The sequence below is a fragment of the Periplaneta americana genome, unplaced genomic scaffold, assembly GCF_040183065.1.
Source record: "Periplaneta americana isolate PAMFEO1 unplaced genomic scaffold, P.americana_PAMFEO1_priV1 scaffold_21, whole genome shotgun sequence".
In the NCBI taxonomy this organism is placed as follows: Eukaryota; Metazoa; Arthropoda; class Insecta; order Blattodea; family Blattidae; genus Periplaneta; species Periplaneta americana.
The window spans coordinates 55,917-81,553 of record NW_027185502.1 but is presented as its reverse complement, the minus strand read 5'-3'; the positions used below and the strand labels follow the sequence as shown (position 1 = coordinate 81,553).

The 25,637-nt window shown below is 34.2% G+C and overlaps 1 protein-coding gene across 2 annotated transcripts; it reads left to right on the top strand.

Moving 5' to 3' along the window:
* The first annotated feature begins 6,110 nt into the window (after positions 1 to 6,110).
* LOC138693779 (uncharacterized) lies at positions 6,111 to 19,974 on the top strand. Of its 2 annotated transcripts, XM_069817576.1 has the most exons (5): positions 6,111 to 6,978; positions 8,156 to 8,194; positions 13,507 to 15,698; positions 17,736 to 17,854; positions 19,760 to 19,974. In XM_069817576.1, exons 1-2 carry the CDS (start codon positions 6,440 to 6,442, stop codon positions 8,184 to 8,186), a joined length of 570 nt encoding a protein of 189 aa, XP_069673677.1. In that variant the 5' UTR covers positions 6,111 to 6,439; the 3' UTR covers positions 8,187 to 8,194; positions 13,507 to 15,698; positions 17,736 to 17,854; positions 19,760 to 19,974. The 2 variants fall into 2 exon arrangements, with proteins under 2 accessions (XP_069673677.1, XP_069673676.1); XM_069817575.1 differs by lacking the exon at positions 17,736 to 17,854.
* The last annotated feature ends 5,663 nt before the right edge of the window (positions 19,975 to 25,637 follow it).

Here is a 25,637-nt window from a genome sequence, read left to right as displayed (position 1 = left end):
AGCCAAATTTGCATAATATTAAATAACAATTCTTGTACGTACACTTAAATTGAAAATTTTAATTTGGAAAGCATTTATTTCAAAATATAAATAAAAGCCGCTCCACTGAGTAAAACACGACTTGAGCTTCAGTCCGCCACTGCACGCATCCCCGCGCTCTCGACCACTTGCTTTCTGCACCCTTGCCCTGAGAGCCAGTCCGGAGCAGCTCCCTTGAACCACGGAGCTACGGTGCGTCACATATATACTGTGTGTATATATAATGTATACATATATATGTATATAATTTGAATTGCTAATTGAAATTAAGGGAAAACGACTGAACAGATTTAAAAAAAAAGACCCCTCATTTTGAAGCTTGGAACCCAATTTTTTTCGGAAAAATGGTAGTTTTAAATGAAATGTCAATTTTCCTACATCATTTTCCTATTTTCCATAATCCATCTGTCGTGAGTTTTGAGAAATAATGGGTTTTCACAATAAAACAAAACACAAACACACTAAAATAAACAATATCACTCGAAGGTTAAGACCTGCAGAATTGCTGATATATTTAGAGTTCAGATGACTCAGATTCTCTCACATCATAATTCCAATATGTCGATCTTTTAAATTATGGTTTGTTTAACGACTCTCGCAACTGCCGAGGTTATATCAGCGTCGACGGTGTGCCGGAATTTTGTCCCAGAGGTTTTTTTCAAATGCCACTAAATCTAGTGACATGAGGCTGTTGCATTTAAGCACACTTTAATGCCATCGACCTGCGCCGGGATCGAACCCCCAACCTCGGGCATAGAAAGCCAGCGCTAAGACTTATACTAACTTTGCCACCCAGGGCGACTGTCGATCTTCATTTGTGTAAATTTTCCAGAATGTTCCTGTGATGTTGATAATCAAAAACTTCAAGACATACTAAAAACAATTTACATGTCAGATTGTCTGGTGTGTAATTTTCTGAGTACAGCTCTCTGTGTATTGGATATTAAAAACTACAAAACTTAGGAATGTTTGATGACATAATTAAAAATGAAATATTATTATAGTGAATGCCATGATGCATTTGTCACTAATTATACAGATTAATGCTTTATTGATGATGAAATTTTTTTAGGTTTATATAAATAGGCGTACAGAATATTTGAAGTTAGATTTTCATTTCTATACTATTTACTGAGTGACGGCTATATAGTAGTCTATACAAAACTTACGTAATATAACAATATTGTTATTGAAATGAAATATTTTTATAGTTATTAATCAAGTGGTATGGATCTTTTCGATAGTATATTTAATGGTGGTGTGGTGTAGATATTTAAGGATGAAAGTTAGAATTTATAAAACAGTTATGCTACCGGTTGTTCTTTATGGTTGTGAAACTTGGATTCTCACTATGAGAGAGGAAGAGAGATTAAGGATGTTCGAAAATAAGATGCTTAGGAAAATATTTGGGGTTAAGAGGGATGAAGTTATAGGAGAATGGAGAAAGTTACACAACACCGAACTACTCGCATTGTATTCTTCACCTAACTTAATTAGGAATATTAAATTCAGATGTTTGAGATAGCAGCCCATGTAGCACGTATGGGTTAATCTAGAAATGCATATAGAGTGTTAGTTGGAAGAAATTAAGGGAAAATACCTTGAGGGAGGCAAACGTAGATGGGAGGATAATATGATAATTGATTTGAGAGAGGTGGGATATGATGGTAGAGACTGGATTAATCTTGCTCAGGATAGGGACCAATAGTGGGCTTTTGTGAGGACGGCAATGAACCTCCGGGTTCCTTAAAAGCCATTTGTATATAAGTGATGTAGATATTTTTATTTGTGATTCTCTTCAATATTATCTGGAGGAAGCGCAAAAATTATAATGCCTAAGGGAAGACCAAAAGGTATTACTTACTGATAAAATAAGAGGCCTACAAAGTGTTGTAGTGTCCCGATCACTTTAGCAAGATGTCTTAGCAGGAAAAAGTGATTCTACCCTCTACATTTCAAGGTAGTTCACGAAACATGCAGTAGCTATACCAAGACGCTATGTCTATTATTGGAAAGCATGGTAAATCTGGTATTTTCATAACTCTCACCTACAATCCGCAATGACCTGAAATAGCTACTGCTTCACTTCCACATGAAAAACGGACTGCTCGTCCTGACATTGTTACTTGCGTTTTCGCATAGAAACTCAAGAACTGATGACGTATAGGTTCAATAAAAAGTATTTAGCATGAAGAAAACCATTCAGAGGGGTATGTTTCATTATCATGGAAGCAAATAACTTCAAAAGTGTCTGGGTATTCTTCATTGGAAATAAAGTTGTAAAAATTTTAATTTGAACTTCTAATTAACTTAGTTTGCAGCTTTGCTGCAAAAGCGAGTAGTATATGTATAATTCAATCAATATGCATTTAGAAAAAGGCTGTGACTTAGTGCAAATTAAACGTACATGTAAACAAACAATGCGATATGATGATTACGGTTCTTTGAATAGTATAGCCTAAATAGGTAGAAAATCGCTTATTATATTCTCTGTGAAAATATTACAGTTCTTTTTAATAAAAATGTAAGGACATCATTATTACGAAGCAATTTATATTTTTTATTTCTATTAACTCTCATTAGCCCTACCACTACATATGAATAGATAATAAAAAGACATATTAATATTGCTGCCTTCAATATGGAAAAAGTTGTCTTCAAGGACTTTCAGAATCTTGTCTAAGTTTAACAATATCCATGTAATTTTCATATTCAATGGACAGAATAAAGTTGATCAAACTGTCCAAACCTTCTTGCTGCATTATTGATCTCAAATAATAATAATTCTGTGGTGTTTGGGTAAAGGGAGATGTGATAAAATTGAGTTTGGAGATGAACGAAAATGAAACGTCGAACCATTATTGCAAATAATTTTCTACACAGATAAAGCACATCAACTGCTAGTATTCTTTGATTTTTGCATACTAATTTGTATAATTTAACTTGTGTGTTCATCTGTGGGACAAAATTCAAGCTGCACAAAAAATGACTTATCCCCCTTTATTCAAGTACATGCAACATTGGATTTTCTTCATTACTTTTCTAACATGCTAGTAAAAATCTGCGATTTTATTAACAACTTTTATTTTCAAAAGTGTTGAGAGCTGTGCAGTTTAGTAAGTTCATAGTTTAATCTTTTTCCCTACAGAGAACACGTTATGGTGAAGTACAGCATAAACCCCAATTCCGAAAAGAGACGCTGCCGAAGACTTGCGTCCAGTTACTAGTCTCAAGATATCCGTTGTTGTTCTTGGAGAATTACGAATCAATGTTTTATTTTTTTAAATTTCACACCATCTAAAATTATTATTGTTATTATTATTATTATTATTATTATTATTATTATTATTATTATTATTATTATTATTATTATTATTATTATTAAATATTGTATGTTTATAATTTTTATTTATTCACAATTTTGCTCAATAATACGATATATCAAAATGATACCTTTGTTGGATTGTATTTCTTTTCTTTGATGTCAAATAAGTTTTGATCTGTTTAAGCTTGGAAAACTTTTCTTCTTTCGCAACAATCACTAGGATTATCAGAAAGATCCGAAGAGCAATAAAAATAAAATAATGCGGATTTTAATTTCAGTTGAAAGAATTATTGTCTTCAGTACCTCACTCCACAAGCCTGTAACCATTTAAATTTATGTTATTCACTTATTCTTGTGTCTGTTCTACTCTCACATCTGTCATTGCCACTTCCAGACCTGCTGCGCATTTTCCTATAGTATCCACAAATAAGTTCTGAGAATAAAAATCATTCCGAGGCCTCAATATGCTCAACATCACCTAGATACAAGACCTGACCATTGAAACAAGATGGCCGCCAAAGTAGGCAGCACCATATCTATGTGAGTAATTAAGGGAACAATTTTTCCCTTGAAATTATTCAAATCTGCTTTACAGGGAGCTTTACCTGAAAGACTAGATTTGCATAATATATACGTCACTGTGTACGTTAACAGAAAACCACAATTCCAAGTCACACAGAAATTGTGTGCACTCGATGTGGGTCTCTGGCGTATCGTCAGCCCACGCGAGTTGTGTGGATATAAAGGGAAGAGTTGAGACGGTGTCGGGTAGAGTACCCGGGTAGCTCAGTGGTAGAGCGCTGGTACGTTCAACCAGAGGTCCCGGGGTCGATACCCGGCCCCGGAACAATTTTTCTCTTGAAATTATTCAAATCTGCTTTACAGGGAGCTTTACCTGAAAGACTACATTTGCATAATATATACGTCACTGTGTACGTTAACAGAAAACCACAATTCCAAGTCACACAGAGCGCTGGTACGTTCAACCAGAGGTCCCGGGATCGATACCCGGCCCCGGAACAATTTTTCCCTTGAAATTATTAATTGTCTTGTTTATATTTTCGCATTTTCGTCTTCTCAATATTGATGGAATTGTTTTTTCGTATGTTTTCTCATTGAAAAAGTAGGAATTAATAAAAAAAGTTTCCTATGAAAGTTCTTTGTTTTGAAGAGCTCTATGAAATGGTACCCTATTTGACCCCGACTCCCAATTGAAATTTTAAAGTGATACGCCACTGACCCTACTTCCTGTTAGAGCTGATTGATGAAATCAAGCTCAAGTGAAAGTTCACATGCGGTGTAGTTATAAATATTTTTGTCTCGAAAATTTTAATGCACTAGTTTCCGAAATAAATGACTATTATGGGGGTCTGAATCACTCTTTATATATATATATATATATATATATATATATATCTTGGGGAAATTGTAAAAATTCCATTCTGTGTCTCGTCCTTTGCTGTTGCTGCAGTTTACAGCAGAAATAGAAATCTACAAAAGTTACAATATTTGATGTGGGTGCGTAAAGTTACAGAGTTCAACAGAGTAGTGTTTGTGGCCCAGTCATCAAGATGCAAAGTTATGAAAGTGTTTTGAATATGTGAAAAAATTCAATAAAGCAGATTTAGTGAAGCGAAAATAAAAAGGTGAATTGTTACCTAAATAAGTAAATTGAAGATAACTTGCAGAGAATAATCAGATGGAGATGTGTGACTCTGCTTAGGCGAATGGGTGATGTTAACTGAATACATCGACATATGAAAAGACAACGTTATGGTGTAAGAGGAGGGGGATGCACGTTAAAGTAAAGAAAGAATCTATTGGCCAACATAAATAACATAACATGTTATTTAAGTTAGGTAGTTCAATGAGTAAAGGAATATTGCTATTGAAAAATTTGGCAATATAAAATTCTTCGGTAACGTTATTGATTTTTCCATTGTTTATCGATTTTAAAATTTGTAAGGCTTCTCACATTTTCTGAAGTTTGTGGTTATTCTTTATTAAGTGAGATACAAATTTCTTCTATGCCAAAAATCTGCTTTATGTTCCGAACATCTAGTTCTATAAATTTCTTTTAGTCTGGCCAGTGCATTTATGTGTAAAATTTTGCAATGCAACATGGCATATTTATCACATGTACTGCATGAATATTATTAATAATAATAATAATAATAATAATAATAATAATAATAATAATAATAATAATAGTTTTATTTTCCCTGGCAGAGTTAAGCCCATCAGACCTTCTCTTCCATTCAACTAGGATCAAATCACATACAGAAAAATACATACCGGTATCGTACAAATATTAACTTAAAAGTAATAATAAACATAAGTAAGTAAAAAAGAGAGATTGAATACATATACACAATCAGTATTAACTTTAAAATAACAATAATAAAAAATATATTGTTAAGAATGATATTAAGTTTGTTACAAGATTTGAAAGTCATCTTTACATTTTTTTTTTCAATTGTGTAACTTATAAGAAACATTATTATAAAAAGTCATTACTTTCCAATATTTTGGTTCTTTGTTGTCTGCTATAGAAGCGAGTGTGATGTCTGACTTTTTATATAGAAGGGTTTTTCTTTTGTGAAGAAATCTATATTTTCTTTATTAAAACTTTACAAAATAATATAAATATATAGTAAACCTTGCATGACCCAACTCGCTCAGTACTCATTAATATGTAGGCCAACTCTTGGTATAGAAGTCGTTACATGTATTAATGGATCTAAAACATTCAATTTTTGCTATGCCTACAACACAAGCAAAACATAGGCCCTAATACGAATATGATAAAAAAAAAGGGGGGGGAACGGTCTACCTACATGAACGATACTCAGCGTAACAGCAGCTAAGATTTCTGAAACTGATCCGCATGGCGAGAATGTACACGATGTTAAGACAACAATAGCAATGCCGTTGCTATGTTACAGGCAGACTAAACTTAATGTTAGTTGTGCTCAGAATGTGGCGATTAAGGAATTTGAGGAATAGCATCCGCTCTGTTGACTGGGGCGAAAGGAGCCGTTTGCTGCTGAACCGCCAGTGGCGAATGCAGCTCGGATGATCGGGATCGGTGGATTAGCCGGGGCAACGGCTTATTGGCTGTACAGTCAATACGCCAACCAGGTCCAGCCTCAACCCGAGCCCGATCCAAAAATGTCTCTCACCACCGAGAACGTAACGCTGAAGCATAGGCGAAGACATCACCATCATCATTACGATCTGCCGGCATCGGAATCTTGCTCTGAGCGGGAACTAAGAGTCGTGGAATACGACGACTACCCGCCTCGAGAACCCGTGGATGAAACTGCCACAGAGACCTGCAGTTTACAGGCTCAGTACTATTTCCATGACTTCTACGTGAGTGTCCTGGGAGAAGAGTACTCTGCGGCAAGGCTACACCGATCATCTGGTGTGCTTGAGCAGGAGAAGGCAACGGCTCTCCCCTCAACGAGCAAGCCTGTTCCTGAACAGCAGGAGAAGGCAACGGCTCTCCCCTCAACGAGCAAGCCTGTTCCTGAACGGGAAGATTTTCCAAAGCCGGAAGAAACGCCACAAGATCAAGTGTCCGGGAAAAAACGCTTGTCCCGAAGACAAAGGTATGTGTTTGTGTATCAAACTTAGATAATAATGCACTCCTGCCTCTATATTGTAGTAGCTTCTGTACTCTTGCTACTTAGACCAGCGGCTTCCAGCCTATTGGGTGTCAGGACTCTTTCATATTTCATTTTGACGGACTCTCTAAAATGTTTAGTATAATTTAGGTCCACAAACATGGTGTAGTGAAGTAAGCATCTTAAAGTGAATGTTCTCGATACAAATCTACACGCTTTGACTGATTCATGCCAAATTTTGCAAATTTAAAGTTCATAACAAGGAGAAAAACATAGGCTATATTAAAATTGTGAAAATGAAAGTGAAATCAATTAAACAAATAAAAATTGAAAATAAATACGATGAAAAATTCATGTATAATATTAAAATGCAATTTTCTGCAGTGAATTCTTCTTTATTATTGTCTGTTGCATGCAACATCGACTTTCACGAGGCCATGGAAATTATAAAACGAAATTAAATTACATTGTTGACACACAACATGACTAAAATCTAGAAGACAATTAATACAAAAAGTATATTTACGCACAGTCGCTCAAAGTTCCAAAAATTAACTTAAAACAGCGTGTTTTTCCACACTCTCAACTATATTTTATACAAAAAATTGAAAAAAAAAAAATAGATTTTACACATATCAAAAAGCACTTCAATGATACTTTTGTCATTTTGCTAATGTAGTATGTGAATATGCGTAAGCCTACTGAAAATAACACTGTATTAATTATTCATGTCCCTTAATTCGTGACACTGAAAAATTGTGGGCGAAATAGGAAGAAGCCAGGTTATATTACAAATAACGATTTAATTTATCAACGATAAAAGTGACTACATTGCTTTAAACAAAGGATTTAATAACTTGAACTGTATTACAGATCGTTATTTTATTTCTTTGCAGAACAGCAGGACGAAAATATACCTGGACAAGATATCTAAACAAAGACATTTCACGTAATTAATGTCACTTACCTGACCTTAAACAAATGAATTATGTTACAGAATGTCACTTTATTTCTTTACAGAACCGCAAGAGGAGATGATTATACCTGGATATGACAGCTAACACTTCAACAAAGACATCCCACCTAATTAGTGTTATCTGACTGGCTTTAAACAAATGATATAAAGAATTGTAATGCAGATTATCATTTCTTTCCTTTACAGGAAGGAGGACAAGAAACATCCTCGCTTGTAACAATTTTGGTGAGTTTATATTTACCATTTTTTACTTGTTTCCAGTGGCACACCCAAAAATATAACCATATTCTATTCATATTCAGACGAACATTAAAGCTGTACGCAAAGCGTAGATGGACTCACAAGTACAGACTTGTCGCTGTATGTGATTGGCTGGCTGGGAAAGTTTACGGCCAGTAAATATTGTCCAAATAAAATTTACATGACTTCGAACATCATCGAAAGTTTGAGTTTTCCAAAATCTAAAAATTTATCCACATAGAATCCTATTAAAAATAAACTGTTTCAAACATCACACATTTCCCACAATAATACTTGTAGATACTAATAGATACAGTCTCGTCAAGCATTAAAACCTTTCGCCTTCTTTTTTTTTCTTTCTTTTTCTGTTTTATTATTATTATTATTATTATTATTATTATTATTATTATTATTATTATCATCATCATCATCATCATCATCATCATCATCATCATCATCATCATCATCATCATCATCATCATCATCACTTAGGAAGCTTGACCCCTAGTAGTCTCCCAGTGGGTGTGCCACTGTTTGTTTCTAAACACTCTTCTTTTATCATATATCTTTGTTAGTGTTATGCATTTCGGTCTAAAGCAAGGAGGTGCACTGTCTACCTTTACTTTTTTTAATTTGCTCTAGAATATGTCATTAGGAAAGTCCAGGAAAATAGAGAGGGTTTGGAATTGAACAGGTTACATCAGTTGCTTGTTTATGCGGATGACGTAAATTTGTTAGGAGAAAATCCACAAGCGGTTGGGGAAAACGCGTGAATGTTAATTGAACTAAGTAAGGAGATAGGTTTGGAAGTAAACCCCGAAAATACAAAGTATATGATTATGTCTCGGGATCACAACATAGTACGAAATGGAAATATAAAAATTGTAAATTTATCCTTTGAAAAGGTAGAAAAATTCAAATGCCTTGGAGGAACAGTAACAAATTTAAATGAAACCCGAGAGCAAATTAACGCTGAATAAATATGGGAAATGCCTGTTATTATTTGGTTGAGAAGCTTCTATCATCTAGTCTGCTTTCGAAAAATCTGAAAATTATAATTTATAAAACAGTTATATTATCGGTTGTTCTGTATGGTTGTGAAACTTGGACTCTCACTTTGAGAGAGGAACAAAGGTTAAAGGTGTTTGAGACATATTTGGGGCTAATATTCTTAAAGTTGCTTTACAGCTACAATAAAGAACGGGTCCAATTCTTGTGTCTAATGTATGAAAATGCAAATAGGAATTGTATACATAATTAACACAATAACATTTTATACAATGCAGTACTGCTACCATTTAATAATGTATTAAATATACGCAGAAGATCATTACATTAATATTACACAGTACTGAGAAATGTGAAGAATTCGTATAAAGAATAGAAATTGTTTAACTTTACCTTAAATAATGCAGGGTTTGGGTTATGATTTTAATGTTCTCAAGAAGACTACTTAAAATTTGTATTGTCATGCAAATTTCTTCTTTTTTATAGCATGATAAATTTGATAATGGTGTATGAACATTTTCTTTCTGCGGGTATTTATACTGTGTATGGCCAAAGTAGTTGGAAAATTTCTTTATTACATAAGAGAAAGTTTACTAAAGACCAGGATGTGTATTGATTTATTAAGGTCAGAATTTACTATTAAAATTGTCTATACGATTCTATAGACTTTGTTTCAACTATTATTCTATTTGCCCTCTTTGCAGTAAGAATGTATTTTAACTAGTGGCTCGTGCAGCAAATGCTGCGGACAAAGTTCATTAGAGGTTTAAATAAAGATTTTTCAGATTTATTTTCTAGACAGAATAACAGATATTTTGAAACTTATTTGCTTCCATAATAATGAAACATACTCCGCGAAATATGCAACATTGAAAGCAACGTAATAACTAAGGAGCGGATTCCTATGTAATTAAATATTATTTTTGCGTGTGATAAAACACAATTAACAAAGTTAAAAATTCCGAACATGAAGGTTCAAGTTTAAAACCCGAATTTTATTTCACGTAAAAACGCATATTTTCACAAAAAAATTATGTAAATACATATTTTCAGGAAATCTATTATAAACACATAAATCTTGGAGTTTTTTTACTTAAATAATTTTTTACAAGAACTTTTAAACATTTTAAAACTAAATCAATAATGTCACTCAGAAGTACGTTATCTTTTTAAGAATTCTTGGTTGCTTCGTGTTTCCAAGCGCTGTGTGGTGTATCCGTGATCCATTTTCGTAATAGTATCGCCTCAAGTTCTGAGAACTGCTAGGCAGCATATCAGTATTATTATTAGAGAATAAATTAACATGGACAAGGAGGAGAGATCTTGCAACACATAATTAGGAATGTTTATTGCTGAAGATGATTTCATTCCATGCTTTGTTTGTGAAACACAACAGATACGAGTTCGGGTATGAACATTATTTAATTTAAACAAATCTCTCGCCTCTCACTCATGTCCATCAAGTAAGGCAATACGTCTTGTTGTGATTCCCTGTTATTGGGCTTCATCAATTGATATCCTTCACGATATACTGAAATATGGTTGTTTAAAAACGATTTTGCTTTCCTATTAGCAAATTTAAGCTTTCTGTGTGACACCATAAAAAAAACTCGAAACATCCAAAAACCTGTTGTCTGAAACAAGGTGGTGCGTGCCGTGAAAATTAAACTAGACTCGCTACCAGATTCAGAAGTACAAGTACTAAGGGACAAATTCCAGAATGTGTTTGGGAAAAACAGTGGATATAAAAAAATGTGTAAAGTTGCTCAAGTATTGGAGGGTGTGCCTATAGGTGAAATTGACGGTGTTTGTGACATTCCTCTCTTTAAATATGCACGTCTGGCGATCGTTTTCACAGTATAAGTCGTTGTTCAGAGATAATCGGCATGCATTTATGATGAAGAATTTGGAGATGACCTTTGTTGTTCACTGCAATTGTCGGCCAACTACTAGCACTCAAGTGTGGTTGGTGAGTACCTAGTAACATTTTTTTTTCCAAGCTAAGTAAGGTATTTTTGTCATATTTAAAGGAAATATTTTTTTTTATTTTTAGCAAATATTTTCGTACTTTTTAGCACATAAAAATAAATATATTTAAATTTTTAGCACATAAAAATCCGCTCCCTAGTAATAACTAATGAAGTTTAACCTTGTCAAAAATATCTCCGTTTATAAAACTTCCTTAGAATGGATTTTATACCAAATGCTTTTCTTGGACATTTCCATCTTCATTTCTTTGAGTTTTAATGCGGAAACGCAAGTATAATGTCAAGGCAATCAACTGTGGGAGTAAAGTAGTAGCTACTTCAAGTCATTGCGAATTGTTGGCAGGGATATGACATTTTGGAGTGTATTAGGTACCAGTAGGCCTAAATGCTGGACATCATTTTGGCCACGTCAAAACGCTAGCATAATACTATAACAATGACATAGTCTATTTATTGACCATAAGCTCGTAATGAGTTCTCGCTGTAGATCAGAGTTGTAAGTTAGGCCTATGTATGTATTTTCCTCCAGCTCTACTTCGAATGATCATAAATGCCAGAACAATTTGCTTACCTATATTCAAAAGCAGTGGTTCCCAGACATTATGAAGGTGCGATACCTTTCGGTTAGATATTTGTTTGCGACTTCCCTACTATTGTACTGGTACTCCACTCAATTCGAAATAAAGAAATCCCTGTAAAATCGAAAATAACGATAATTTTATTCAAAATCAGGTCACACCACCCAACGTCTAATATACCGATACCTGCAAGACAAGAAATGGAAATATGCAAACCAATTTTGCACTTCTCCTTGGCTTCTTAGACTGACTTATGTTGCTGATATATTTTTCGATCAATTAAATACATTGAATAGTAGCTTGCAAGCCAAGATGTTATCATTATAATAGCCAGAGATAAAATCGGCGGATTTATGAGGAAACTCAATTTCTAGTCATCACTTGACAAAAAAAATGTTTTTTTTTATTTCAATATATTTAAAACTCATAGAAAATACAGCTACATGCGCTATATTACAACAAAAGTAATGATTGTGAGTTCGTTTTTGTAGATATGGAGTTAAGCTCGAACAATTTTAAACAATAACTTACTCAGTTTTTTATGGAAAAAAACGCAAAGCAATTACGTCAGTCGCGGATACTGAATCCGTTTTTACACAGTTGAATTAAACTGGTTGTAATTCCACAAAATGAAATATATATTAAAGAAATATGCACGTAATGATGGAATGCTAAAACTGAATTTTTTTTTCTTTTCGCGGAGCGTAGGCCACTTTTGGGTCAAAATAATAGAAAAATATTTCGAGCTTCCAAAGGAGTTCTTAAATTTTTTATGGTATTTACAAATTATTATTTATACAAAATAAATTTATTGTAGTATATGAATGCCATCAAACCAAAAAGACAAATTGAAAATGATAACAGCTTGTGAATGTAGAGTTCAGATTTGAGAAACTACTTTCTTAAAAGCAGGTGAATTTATCGAATTTTATTATTTTTTACCTTAAACTGCTGTTCTTTTTCTATGTTCAATGTTATGTTTCTAAATGCAACGTAAATTTATCTTAAGACGTTTATTTATCTTATTTTGTAAGTCATCTCGCCATCCCTCTCATTGTTCTAGAGTACATCCGTTGAAACAGTACAGTATGCCTTACAATAATTATATTTCTCTCGCATGTTTCTGTTCTACACTCCTAATGAAGATATTTCTGTACTTGGAGGCGTACATGTATTGCTGAAATACTTGGCTAACTAATGACTAGAGTCAACTCTGTCTTTAAATATCAAAGTTGGGTTCTTTTCAGTCATGGCTTCCACTCTTCATTGCCTTTCTCAGTCACTATTGTTTGTCCTCCACGTCTCTTCTCATCTTCAATAGATTCTCGTCTCAAGCCAGCGACAGCCTATAACCCATGAAGAAGCGAGGTCTCACAAAGCGTGCTGTAGCCATTCACGTGACAGTGTGACCGTATATAAGCCACTTCCAGAAATGTGCGGAGTCATGACATCAAAATTATTTCTTAAATCTTCATTTCACCGAAGTATAAACTTGAACTTACAGAACACAGAAATTAATAATTGCACAGCCTTGTGCCTGCTATGATTAACACCAGAGAAAGGAGCTATTTCGTACCTAAATGATGCATTGACTTTCTTCCAGAATGTTGCATATCAAATATTTTATTATACCGGTAATGAGACTTGTATTATTTGCTATTATACTTTAACATTGAGAAGCATATTTTGTGCTGTTAGTTCTTTAAGTGATTAATGTTTGCAGTTACATGCGGCAAGTCCTGCCAGACCAACAGGCACGGATTCCAGCGCCATGTCCTCTACAGGGGCAAGCGTCAAGAAGCACCGGACCATCAGGCACAAGATTCCAGCGCTGTGAACTGCCCGACCACCAGGCACGAGACTCCAGCGCCAAGTCCTGCCCGACCACCGGCACAAGAGGACTCCCTTAATTTATCTATATATATTATATATATCTAAATTTTTAGTGTAATCAAAATTCTAGTACCGGCAGAGAAGAGTATGAAAAACCTACTCTGCAAAACAAAATTTCAGTCAATACTAAATTTCAGTCAAACATTCATTAAACACACATTACACTAAACTTGGGGCCCACACCTGTGGAGTAACGGTTAGCGCGTCTAGCCACGAAACCAGGTGGAAGAAAGCAACCAGAACAAATCGTGTTGCAGAACGTAGAGGAGGGAGTATGAATAGTCCTGAGAGGCAACCAGAACACCTCGTGTTGCACCACACTACATGAACATAGAGGAGGGCAGTATAAATTGTGCTGGGAAGCAACCAGAACACCTCGTGTTGCACCGCACTACATGAACATGAAGGAGGGCAGTATAAGTAGTGCTGGGAAGCAACCAGAACACCTCGTGTTGCACCACACTACATGAACATAGAGGAGGGCAGTATAAATTGTGCTGGGAAGCAACCAGAATACCTCGTGTTGTACCGCACTACATGAACATGAAGGAGGGCAGTATAAATAGTGCTGGGAAGCAACCAGAACACCTCGTGTTGTATTACATGAACATAGAGGAGGGCAGTATAAGTAGTGCTGGGAAGCAACCAGAACACCTCGTGTTGCACCACACTACATGAACATAGAGGAGGGCAGTATAAATTGTGCTGGGAAGCAACCAGAACACCTCGTGTTGTACCGCACTACATGAACATGAAGGAGGGCAGTATAAATAGTGCTGGGAAGCAACCAGAACACCTCGTGTTGTACCGCACTACATGAACATGAAGGAGGGCAGTATAAATAGTGCTGGGAAGCAACCAGAACACCTCGTGTTTTACTACATGAACATAGAGGAGGGCAGTATAAATAGTGCTGGGAAGCAACCAGAACACCTCGTGTTGCACCGCACTACATGAACATGAAGGAGGGCAGTGTGCTGGGAAAAAATCAACCAAAGCCATTCGTGTTGAACATTTCTACTGTGAACGGGTCATAATGTATGGCAATATAAATTGTTCGGAAACAATTGTTCTTAGAAGAAAGCAACCAGAACCATTCGTGTTGAACGTCACTACTACGGACGTGATATAGTGCAGAACAGTAAAAATGGTGTTGTATAAAATTGTGCTGGGAAGAATGTAATCACAATCAGTCGTGTTATACGGCGCTACTATTAGCGGCACATAGATAATGACAGTAAAAATGGTGTTGTAATAAATTGTGCTGGAAAGAAGGCAATCAGCATCACTTGTTTTATACGACGCTACTATGAACGGAATATGGTGGAGGACAGTAAATTAGTACCGTAATAAAATTGTCCTGGGATGAATTGTACTGTACTGGAATCACTTGTGTTATAGAGGACTGCTATGAACTAGAAATGAAATAGTACAGTAAGAGTGATGTAGTAACGGGAAAGTGTCTGAAGAATGGGACTGGTATCACTTGCGTAGTGTACGGGATGTAGAATAGCACGATGGCATTGGGAAGTATTTAGGAGGAGGACCATTAGCATGAGATGTGTGATACGATACATGTGAGCGGATGCAGATGAACACATTGGGATTTGCACAGCTATGTTATTATTCTCAGAAGAATGGGAACAGCGTCACAAGTGTGGAGCGACCCTAATATGAATTGAATACAAAAGAGCTTCTTGAGAATTGTGCAGCGTTGCAAAAGTTATCAGAAGAATGATATCAAGATCCGTTACATGATACCCTAGAAAAAAATTGATACACTATATGTGGGAATATATAAGAACTTAAAGACACTGGTGCAGTATTGAGAATATGCTGGAAGAAGAGATCAGTTTAAATAGGTTGATGGATTCGACTGAAATACATTAAGAAATTGTGGAAGATTATACATATCAACCCTTTATAGTGAGAACAAATATTCCCATTTTCTTTACCCTGAAATAAGAAGAGATTATCTGAGATGTCCAATCAAGTTGCCTTCCGAACGAAGAAAGTTTCAAGGTAGGGGAGAATTAATATTCAACATATATTTTATACAGTGTGGAAGTGAAATAGCCTTCCAGTTTTCCAGAGCGAATAACTCATGTTGTATGTAACAAAAAACTATAATATCATATAAGTTAGGTGGAAAATTAATGGTTGTTTCAAAAAAAGTTTTTTTCCCCTCGAATGTTTAACAATCTCTTATTCGGTAACTATTGAAAGTAGGATCATGATTTTTGTCCATATCGATAGGGAATCTAATGAACAACAATTTATCCACCTGGCGTGTTTCAATAACGTGCACGGTTTTCGTGTAAATTTAATATTAAAAACCTCTAAATTCTAGCCATTGCACGATGCGAGCAAGTGGCAACGACTTGACAGAGAGCACCTCACCTACCGACACACACCAAGTTCAATGACCTCTTACATCTGTGTCACGAGTAGAGTGTGTTAGCGGCGATGTTGCCGGACTGCTGAAACTTCAAACTTAATTTTCTAATTAACCGTGCATTTCATCACAATATGTAATATAAGTTTTCTATTCATATACGTGTACCGTACCGTCCCTTTCAATCTTCAATGTTATTTCACTTCCACCCTGAATATTGGTACACAGTTGAGTAGTTTACAGAAGATTCTGGTTTACCCTGCGATTAAATTATTTCTAGTGGCCGAATTGGAAAAAATTACTGCAGGTATGCACAGACTTGTCTTGTGATACAACTAGTTTGGGGATTTCTTAAATAGGGCATTGCTCCCAGGCGTGAACTAAATATAATACATCACGCGTTGTACTACTGTATCCATGTCTATGAGAGGGTACAGAGTATGACGGCACTATTTGTTAGCATAATTGATTGTGTGATCAGCTTCACTAAATAGCAATGAATTTTAAATATTTACTACCGGTATGCTTTTTGGTATCTTATTTTACTTCCGCTATGGCATACCGGCTGATACCGACCCAATTCGGCCACTGATAATATAGTAATTAAATCGTTATATTTATACCAGTATATTAATAATAATAATAATAATTATTATTATTATTATTTTATTATTATACATTTTCGATCTCTTTTTACAATTCAAAGGAGGTGTTAGCCCAAAAGATATAGACTAGGAGTGTGAAAGTAAATAAAATTTACCATTTTGAGAGAAATAACATTTGTTGAAGCCCGATTCGCTTGAGAGTGATATACTGTAGTTCGAATGGTGCAAGAAGTTCTAATAATATGTTGTGCCAATTTTGACGGAAGCCTTGTAGTTTCTAGTATCATTGAATATTCTGAATATTATAAACACTACAGGTTTTAAGGGGTAAGAGCCATTATTCTAACTGATAAATTATTCATGTCATAAGGAAAAAAAATGTCCCCACAAATTTTTCTAATTGCAATATTTAACTAATTATTTATTAAAATTCACAGTATTAGACGTTTGGCAATGTTACTGGATTTGGAGGAGGGGTTTACAAGCACTCAGTATGCCTCAAGCGGTAAAGACATCCGGTACAAAACAGAATGATTTTCTGTTCTAATGCAGAGACGGACTAGGACAACTGTTGTTTACATAAAACGAGAAGCAAATACAAACTTTCAATCTAATTAATAGAACATTAAGCAAAATTTACATTTTATTTAACAATATTGCTCCATTTTTATTGTACCTCTAAAAATAAACAATAGTATTTTACTGCACAAAATCACACGAACTTTTTTTCTAATGCAAAATCTTAATATCTCCCGCTTCCGTAAAGCAGTATCATTTTTAAATTAATTTCTGATTGTGAGGTTTCCGAAACGGGGTAAGAGACTCCCAATTTATAATAATCGTTGAGAAACTACTATAAAAGTTCGTATACGTTAGATAACCTTCTTTGCGAAAAACGTTGGCGGTACATCTTTCTTGCTGCACTTGAATTACGACGACTTTCTCCATAAATTAATAACATAGGATATTCCTGAACTGTGAATGATATTGTAAGTTGAAACACTTAAAATGACACTGTGTCTACCGAATACCTGTACTGAACTGTCATCCGCTCGGCAGGAAACCTATGGACAAGGAGCTTAAACTCAGCTTAGCTGTACGTCTGTGCATAGTACTGTCAGCTGCATGGATCCTGCTGAACATGTTACCACGTCTCTCACGCCAGAATATTAACAATCGTAAGCATGCATTATTATTTAGTTCCACGAAAACGTAATAGAACACACAAATATTTATTTAAACTAATACTAACTCTGCTGAATGTACAGCCGTCAAAAGAAAAAGTGACCGCTCTCTAGATACTAAGTTCCCTTCGGGTATCTTCGCTACAATTCAGAGACAGGCGATGTTACAAGTTGTTGGACCACGATGCCTGCTATATACAGTTATAATTAAAGTTCTATACAGAACACTTGTAGAGTAAAGGTAGGATTGCGGGCTGGTATTCATAAGGTCTTGTGTTCGAATACCACGGAGTGCTGTGCTGTTTATGTTTTTTTATGATATGGAGAAAATACAATTGCTGCTGTCTCTTTTACGACTGTTTTAGTAGGCCTAATTAACATCAGGTTCCTGAATGCTTTATGTCATCACTTTATCATTATTTATTATGATATTATTGCTCCAAATGGACAAAAAGAAAGACAAATATCGTACTCAACAAAAACATCTTTCATGACATAAACAAAACAAGCATACTGGCGTCTGCCTTATTAAACGTTAAAAAACCAAACCAAAAGCAACGATTAAATATTTAGTTCATCTTCCTCCAATCTCAATCACATTTTGCAGTCGAGTGGACATGTCCTGGACGAGCTTCCTCAAATCATCAGGACTTCTTGAAGGGGGATTGGGCCAATTTTTCCGCATATTATTACGTTTCTTTACTTGTGTTCCCCCCCCCCCCCCCTTTGGCTCAATTAGAACAACGTCTGAATTCAGATGTTAACTTCTCAGGCTCAAATCCTCGTCGTTCCTTTTCACTTCATTGTGTTACAGGAAAGTATAATGTAATAATATAAGAAATTGTATTATTAAACTTTTGTGAAAAAATGAATCTCTAACAGGAATTTGATGTATGTATTTAACCTAGAGGACCGCCGCCACAGTTCATTGTTACCAGTAGCAGCTATTGTTGTTGTAATGTCGAAAAATCCAACAATGAGTTTCTTAAGATATTCCTTCTTTTATTTTGTACATAAATGGAGAAATACATAAGTAAATAATTAAAGAAAATAAAAACAAATCCAATATTGAAATAAGTATGTGTAAACAATGTTCGCTTCAGTTAGGGAAACAGATTTTTTCCTTAATAAAATAACACTGTAGAAAGACTTGCTGAAGTCTGAAAACGCTGTTTCATTACTAAATGAAAACACGTGCGTCTCTAACGCCCTTAAAACATGCATTCTTATTATTTTCTCTTTGCGTTAGATATATTCTGATACTGAGTATCATACATTAAGTAGTTTAGACGCAGAGCCTTATTTTTATAAGATTTTTAAATGGGAAAATGGTAAAATTTATACCCATAGTTACTACATTTAGTAATGTCTCAGAATACTTGATTTGGTGTATAACTCAGTTTCATCAAAAACTTCATTAAGCATATTTTGAACAGGACCCTCTCATTGAAAAGTGGCATTAATGACTTTGGGCTTATTCATTCTGTGTTTCACACTTCCAAGAACAAATAGAACTACCTTGTGCTGCCAGAATAATTGACAGAAATATAACTCCACTGACACACCTCTATATCTTCACTCTTTACCAAAGGAAACTTAAAATATTTGAACACTAGACTTAAAAAAGGTTGTAGGCTAGATACCAAAGACACAAACCGTATAAAACAGAACTTTTTGTGCGGCTAGTGATGTAATATCATATATTTTGTACATCTGTGAGAAAATCTAGGCTCCAAATATAATTACAATGAGACATATATTTCTTTCCCAGTGAATTGAGCATTTTATGTCCAGTCTTAATTTCAGAATTTACAACGGGAATATAACACGAAATATAGAGTAGTAGTCGTAAATAAAAGGGTACTGTACTATTAATTAATTATATTTCAAATTTTGAAGGTTTACTCAGATGTGCAGACAACAAATAGGCCTACCTGGATTCTTAGCAGCGTGCGGTGTTCATCGGATGGAGCTCCCAACTGCTGATCAAGATCATCGGTATTCGTCATTTTCAAATGTTAATGTATTGTTAAATCTGTATTGTTGATCTGATGTATTTTGTTTCATACATTATATTTTAATGACATATTCTCAATAAATTAACTTTTGTAATCCTTTGACTACATTCTTTTTATTATTATAACAAAATTATTATTATTATTATTATTATTATTATTATTATTATTATTATTTATACCTCTGATTGAGATTTTGGGTGATATGTACAGTACATCTATTATCGGGCAATACATCACACTTGACTGTATGTGTCAGGTAGAACAATAAGTTCGCATACATCTTAAGTCTGATTAGTGTAATATTATGTTTCTAGTCAGTGAGCTATGCAATAGAGAGGGAAAGGAACTGGCTATCCTACCCCATGATCTCCTGGCTTACTTGTCCCATGAGTGATGCGTTGTTGGTTTCAGTTGTGGAGTTCAGACCTGAGTTTGGACAGCTGATTAACAACAACAACAATTAGTATTATTATTATTATTATTCCAAATCAATTAATAACAGCTTTTTATAATATTGATGATAATAATAATCATATACAGGTTAGGATTGAAAACAAATATTCAGAATGGAAACGAATAAATGAAGGAGTGAGAGAGGGTTGTAGTTTGTCTCCTCTATTATTTATAATATACATGAATCACATTATTAAGGAATGGAGATTGAAACCACATTGAACTATACCGATAAGTCGTTTGTTCCTCATTATTACCTTATTGTTTGCTGATGATATTGTGTTTATGGCAACTCCAGAAGATAATTTACAACGTTTGGTTTACAACTTTAATCACATGGCTGAAAGTTTCAATATGGAAATTTCAACTGACAAATCTAAAGTGATTTTTTTTTTTTTGGAAAGGAACCAGTCCGCAGCAAAATTTGCATCAATAATAAGATCATCGTACAAGTCAAAAATTTTAGTCGTCTTGGTTACCAAATTTCATATGAAGAAGAAAAGGATTTGAATGAGAAAATTATTAAATTCAACAGAGAAATGGGGATAATTAATCAGATATTCAAACCAACCTTAGTACAAAAGCACACGCGCACCAGAATTTATAAAAAATTGGCCAGATCTATACTCTGTTTTGGTAGTGAAGCTTGGACGATTCGTAATATTGATTCTCAAAGATCAACGGCGGCAGAAATGAGATTTATACGTCGTACAGCGGGATACACGAGATTGGATCACATTAAAAATTTTGACATTATGAAAGAAGTGCAGATTGAACCCATTACGAAATACCTACAGAAATACAGACAAAATTGTAGATCACATGTCATCAGAATGTCTAGTTCTAGAATTCCACGCCAAATTTTAAATTATCATCCTGTGGGCAGGAGATCCTTGGGCAGACCGTTCAAGCGATGGCAAGAGACCGTAACGGGCCACAAGGCCCAATACATGCAAGGATGATGATGATGATGATGATTATTATTATTATGGCGGCCGGGTAGCTCACTTGGTAGAGCAACTGGCTATGGACTGGAAGGTCCGGGGTTTGATCCCAGGTGGTGACAGGATTTTTTTTTCTTTGCCAAACTTTCAGAACGGCCCCGAGGTTCACTCAGCCTCCTATAAAATTGAGTACCAGGTCTTTCCTGGGGTAAAAGGCGGTCAGAGCGTGGTGCCGACCACACCACCTCATTCTAGTGCCGAGGTCATGGAAAGCATGGGGCTCTACCTCCATGCCCCCGAAGTGCCTTCATGGCATGTTACGGGATATTTTTTTCTTTACCTTATTATTATTATTATTATTATTATTATTATTATTATTATTATTATTATTATTATCATTATCATTATTATTATTATCATCATATTCATCATCATCATCATCATCATCATCATCATTAACACAATCATTGTTACCGTTGTAAAATAATGAAACATAAGTAAAGATTGAAAAAAAGTGTTTGTAGTAGAGTTTTGATTTTTCACTGCAATGAAAATATTCTTGAAAATTTAATTTTCACGGTTACTTAAAAATCATATAATGGAAAACACAAAGAAAGTGATTGTTTATGTGGATGCAGTTGTGTACTCACGGGGTAGTAGGCTGAGGGAGCTCAAGCCTCTCCCCCCCCCCCCCCCCCAGAACCAGATTTCTATTACGTACTTCCAGTAAAATGGAAAGAATTTTTCATTGTCAAGCTAAGTTTCCATACTTCATATCTGCATACGATTTAGGTGATGCCTTAGTGATATTTATAATTTGGCAGTCTTTCAGTGTTGGCAGCTTTATTTATCTTCTGACTAAATGCACTTGTAACGCTTCTGTCAGTAGCGCAAGAAATGCCATAGTGAGCGCCAGGCAGGGACTCCATCGTAGTCTCATCGACAATGAAGGTTAATATTCATGTTATAGCCTTCCTATGAAGTCATTGATTTTGTATCTAATATGACCTGATGATGCCCGAAGGGGCGAAAGTGTTCGTCAGTACTTAATAATTCAATTTATTTGGCCATTAGACATACAGTTTTAGGCTTCGTCAGAATACATTGTAAAACATATAAATACATTTTAAAAATTACTAATAAAAGAAACAGTAAAATTTAAATAATTCAATGAAAACATGAAATAATTTGAAACTTTTGAATTAAAGAAAACTAACTAAATTGCAATTAAACTTATTTATTAAAATACAATTGAATACATTATTACAAAAACAACCGTTGTAAAAATTGCTATTTTTCAGGAGAACAATAAAAATAAATAGAACAACACATGTCAGCTGTTTCCGTACAACTGTTGTTCATTCTTGTGGTTACTGCACCTGACGTGTCATTTTTTGAGTCTATAAGCATTTGAAACAGTAGCAAATATGTCCTTAACTCAATTTCATTAAAAATGACTAGGGCTGTTTTTGTAATAATGTCTTCAATTTCATACAAAATTATGTTGAAAAACTCAGCAACAGAATAAAAAGTATTATTTAATAACCAATTGTAAAATCTAGTTTTGATCCCCTGCCCACTTAATTCACTGCTAGAAAAAACCGTTTGCTGTAAGATATTTGGATGGTTTCTCAGAAATTATTTCTGAGCTGTGCAGTGGCGACAACTCACGACAGAAAGTGGAAGCTTAAATAAAATTGTTACGTCAGCTGCATTGAAGATCAAAATATGTAATTAAAGTGTTTTCTGTCCTCAGAGCCACGAAATTAAACTGTAGGATCATTCTCATATCCTTCATGGAGGAATCGCCACTGTGTGAGTTATACCACTACACCGGTAGTGGTGCGGCGATTCCAGTTGGTGTAAGAAGATCTAAGCTCTTTCTACTGGAAAATCTTTGAAATAAAATTATGTCGCTTCACTTCACAAGTTAATAGCTAACACCTTATTGATGAGAACCTAGCTGTAACTCAAAATGAATACAGTAAACCCTCGTTCATCCGGACTAATTTTGGGATAAGTTGACCGATTTAAGTAAAATAACCTAAAAGAACAGTAGAAAGTGCATTAAAAACCGTTTATAGCAATAAAACACGTTTATTATAGTTTAAGTGCATAGACCTGAATACGCTTTATAGCACAGTAAAATATAAATAAAATATAAATATAATATATATATATATATATATATATATATATATATATATATATACATCTGTACCAAAAATCGGAGGATTCTTGATGTTACTGCACATTAGTCTGGGTCAGTACATGACAGTACTATATTTGATACCTGGCTTCAGTGTGCGAAGTTGGAAAACAATGAATGTCCTAATTATTGTTTTATATAGTATTAAAAATCCCAGTAGAGAGATTATTTGAAGTTTGGAAGAGGAGATGTCCTGTTCTGGCACTAGAAATGAGGGCGAAAATATCCTCAACATTGGCGACCATTGTAGCGACAGCAGTTGTGCACAACATAGCTAATGAGGTGGTGGATGTGCCTGTGGAGCCTGGTCGTTACAATGGAAATGCAGAAAGAACAGCATTAATGAACGCAGTGTTCTCCAGACAGTAATTTTATTTTTCATACCTTTATTTATTTATGTACTTTTTTACATTACAGTATTAACTATAACATAATTATGTATGAGAAAAGTTTTAAAAATCACTGCAAGAAATACCTGTACTGAAATAATAATACTGAATACTGTGTATGTAATTATTGATTCAAAATAGTCAAGTAATAATTTATTTAACTAGGTAGCTAGTGAGTACAAATTAAAATTATAAAACAAAAATGTTTCTAGCCACTACCGTAAGAGGCAGGCTCGTGTACGGTGTGGTCTTAGTCAATAATGTAACATTAAATTTACAAGGACAGTTTACAAAATAAGTAACTTAATTCAGGCCATTAAATAACACACAAAAGCAAAAAAGGAAGAAAGAGAGAAAGAGAAAAAAAAGGATTTAATATAAGTTGGCAATCAGACAGAAGCCAGTGATATTCAATAAAAAAATGAATATAGTCGACAGAAATAAAAAGGTAAAAAAATACACACATTTTTTAATATTATATATCATGAATAATTTTATAAATCTCTTTTTTAAAAGCTTCAATTTTTGAATATTTTAAATTTGGAAAATGGTTTGTAATTAGTTATAATTATTGAGCCGAAACTAGCACCATGTTTAAGAGCTGCACTTGTATGATATTTAGGCTCAATTAATGAGAAAGTAGACTTTTTGTCTTCGTGTACGATATTCATGTCGATTAGATTTAAGTTTTATTTGATTTCTGTGGTAGTAAGTTAGTAAACTATATTTATAAATTTCTTCAATAGTTAATACTTCAAAATCTGAATAAAATTAATTTTTTGGGTAATCCATATTTTTGTTAGAAAATTTTTATTAATCTTCTGTGTAATAAAATATTATTCTCAATTCCTATTTAGTGATAAAATTTCGAAGGAATATGAATTAATAAATTGTCTTTCTTATACTTGTACACATAAAATCAATTTTTTTATTCCAAAGTAAATGTTGATCTATAATAATTCCTAAATATTTGACTTTTGTGGAAGGTGTTAGATGTGGCCAATTAAAATCATTATTTGTTAATTAATTACATGTTATATTATGTATTACTAAGTGATAATTATTCATATGTGGAGGTAAATCTTCCGTTGTTAAAGAAAATGGAATATAGGCTAGGTAGTTTTATTAGTATTTAAGGACAGGGGATTAAAGTCAAGCCAATTTTTCACTACGTTAATTCCATTGCTAGCATTTAAATAAGTGTTATCCCAATTTTCCCCATTAAATGTTAGTACAGTATTATCTGCAAAAGAAAATATGTTACCACCTTATTTCATTAGAACAATTTTCAACAAATTATTAATAAGTATTAATTCGTATATATTATAAATAAGATTGGTTCTAATACTGTACCTTGTGAAATTCCAATATCGATCAATTTATAAATGCTTTTATAATTGTCAATTATAACTTTTTGATATCTATTTTCTAAATATGAACGAAAAGGCTTGAGTACAACTCCTCTAATACCAGTAGTGTCCGACACCGATGCTATTGGCTCCAAGGACAAGGAAATCGTATCTGGGGGAACAGGGGGGAATATAAGGTACACATATCAACTGACAAGTACAAAGGATGCAGGATTTAAAGTCACTCAGATGAAGATTACAGCAAATACAGTAGGCCAGTAATATTAATTTCATAATCTCATAACCTCTATCGTAATTGGTTCATAATTGAATCGGTCATTGCAGAAAGGGGATAAGTAATGAAAAACGCGAAAATGAGTTAAGAGTGCCATTGCTTTCTCCAGACCTAGACACA

Excerpts from the sequence above, each read along its gene's own strand:
- LOC138693779 (XM_069817575.1), top strand. The coding sequence starts at position 6,440 with ATGATCGGGATCGGTGGATTAGCCGGGGCAACGGCTTATTGGCTGTAC. Across the intron at positions 6,979-8,155 it reads CGCTTGTCCCGAAGACAAAG|GAAGGAGGACAAGAAACATC; the intron begins GTATGTGTTTGT and ends TTTCCTTTACAG.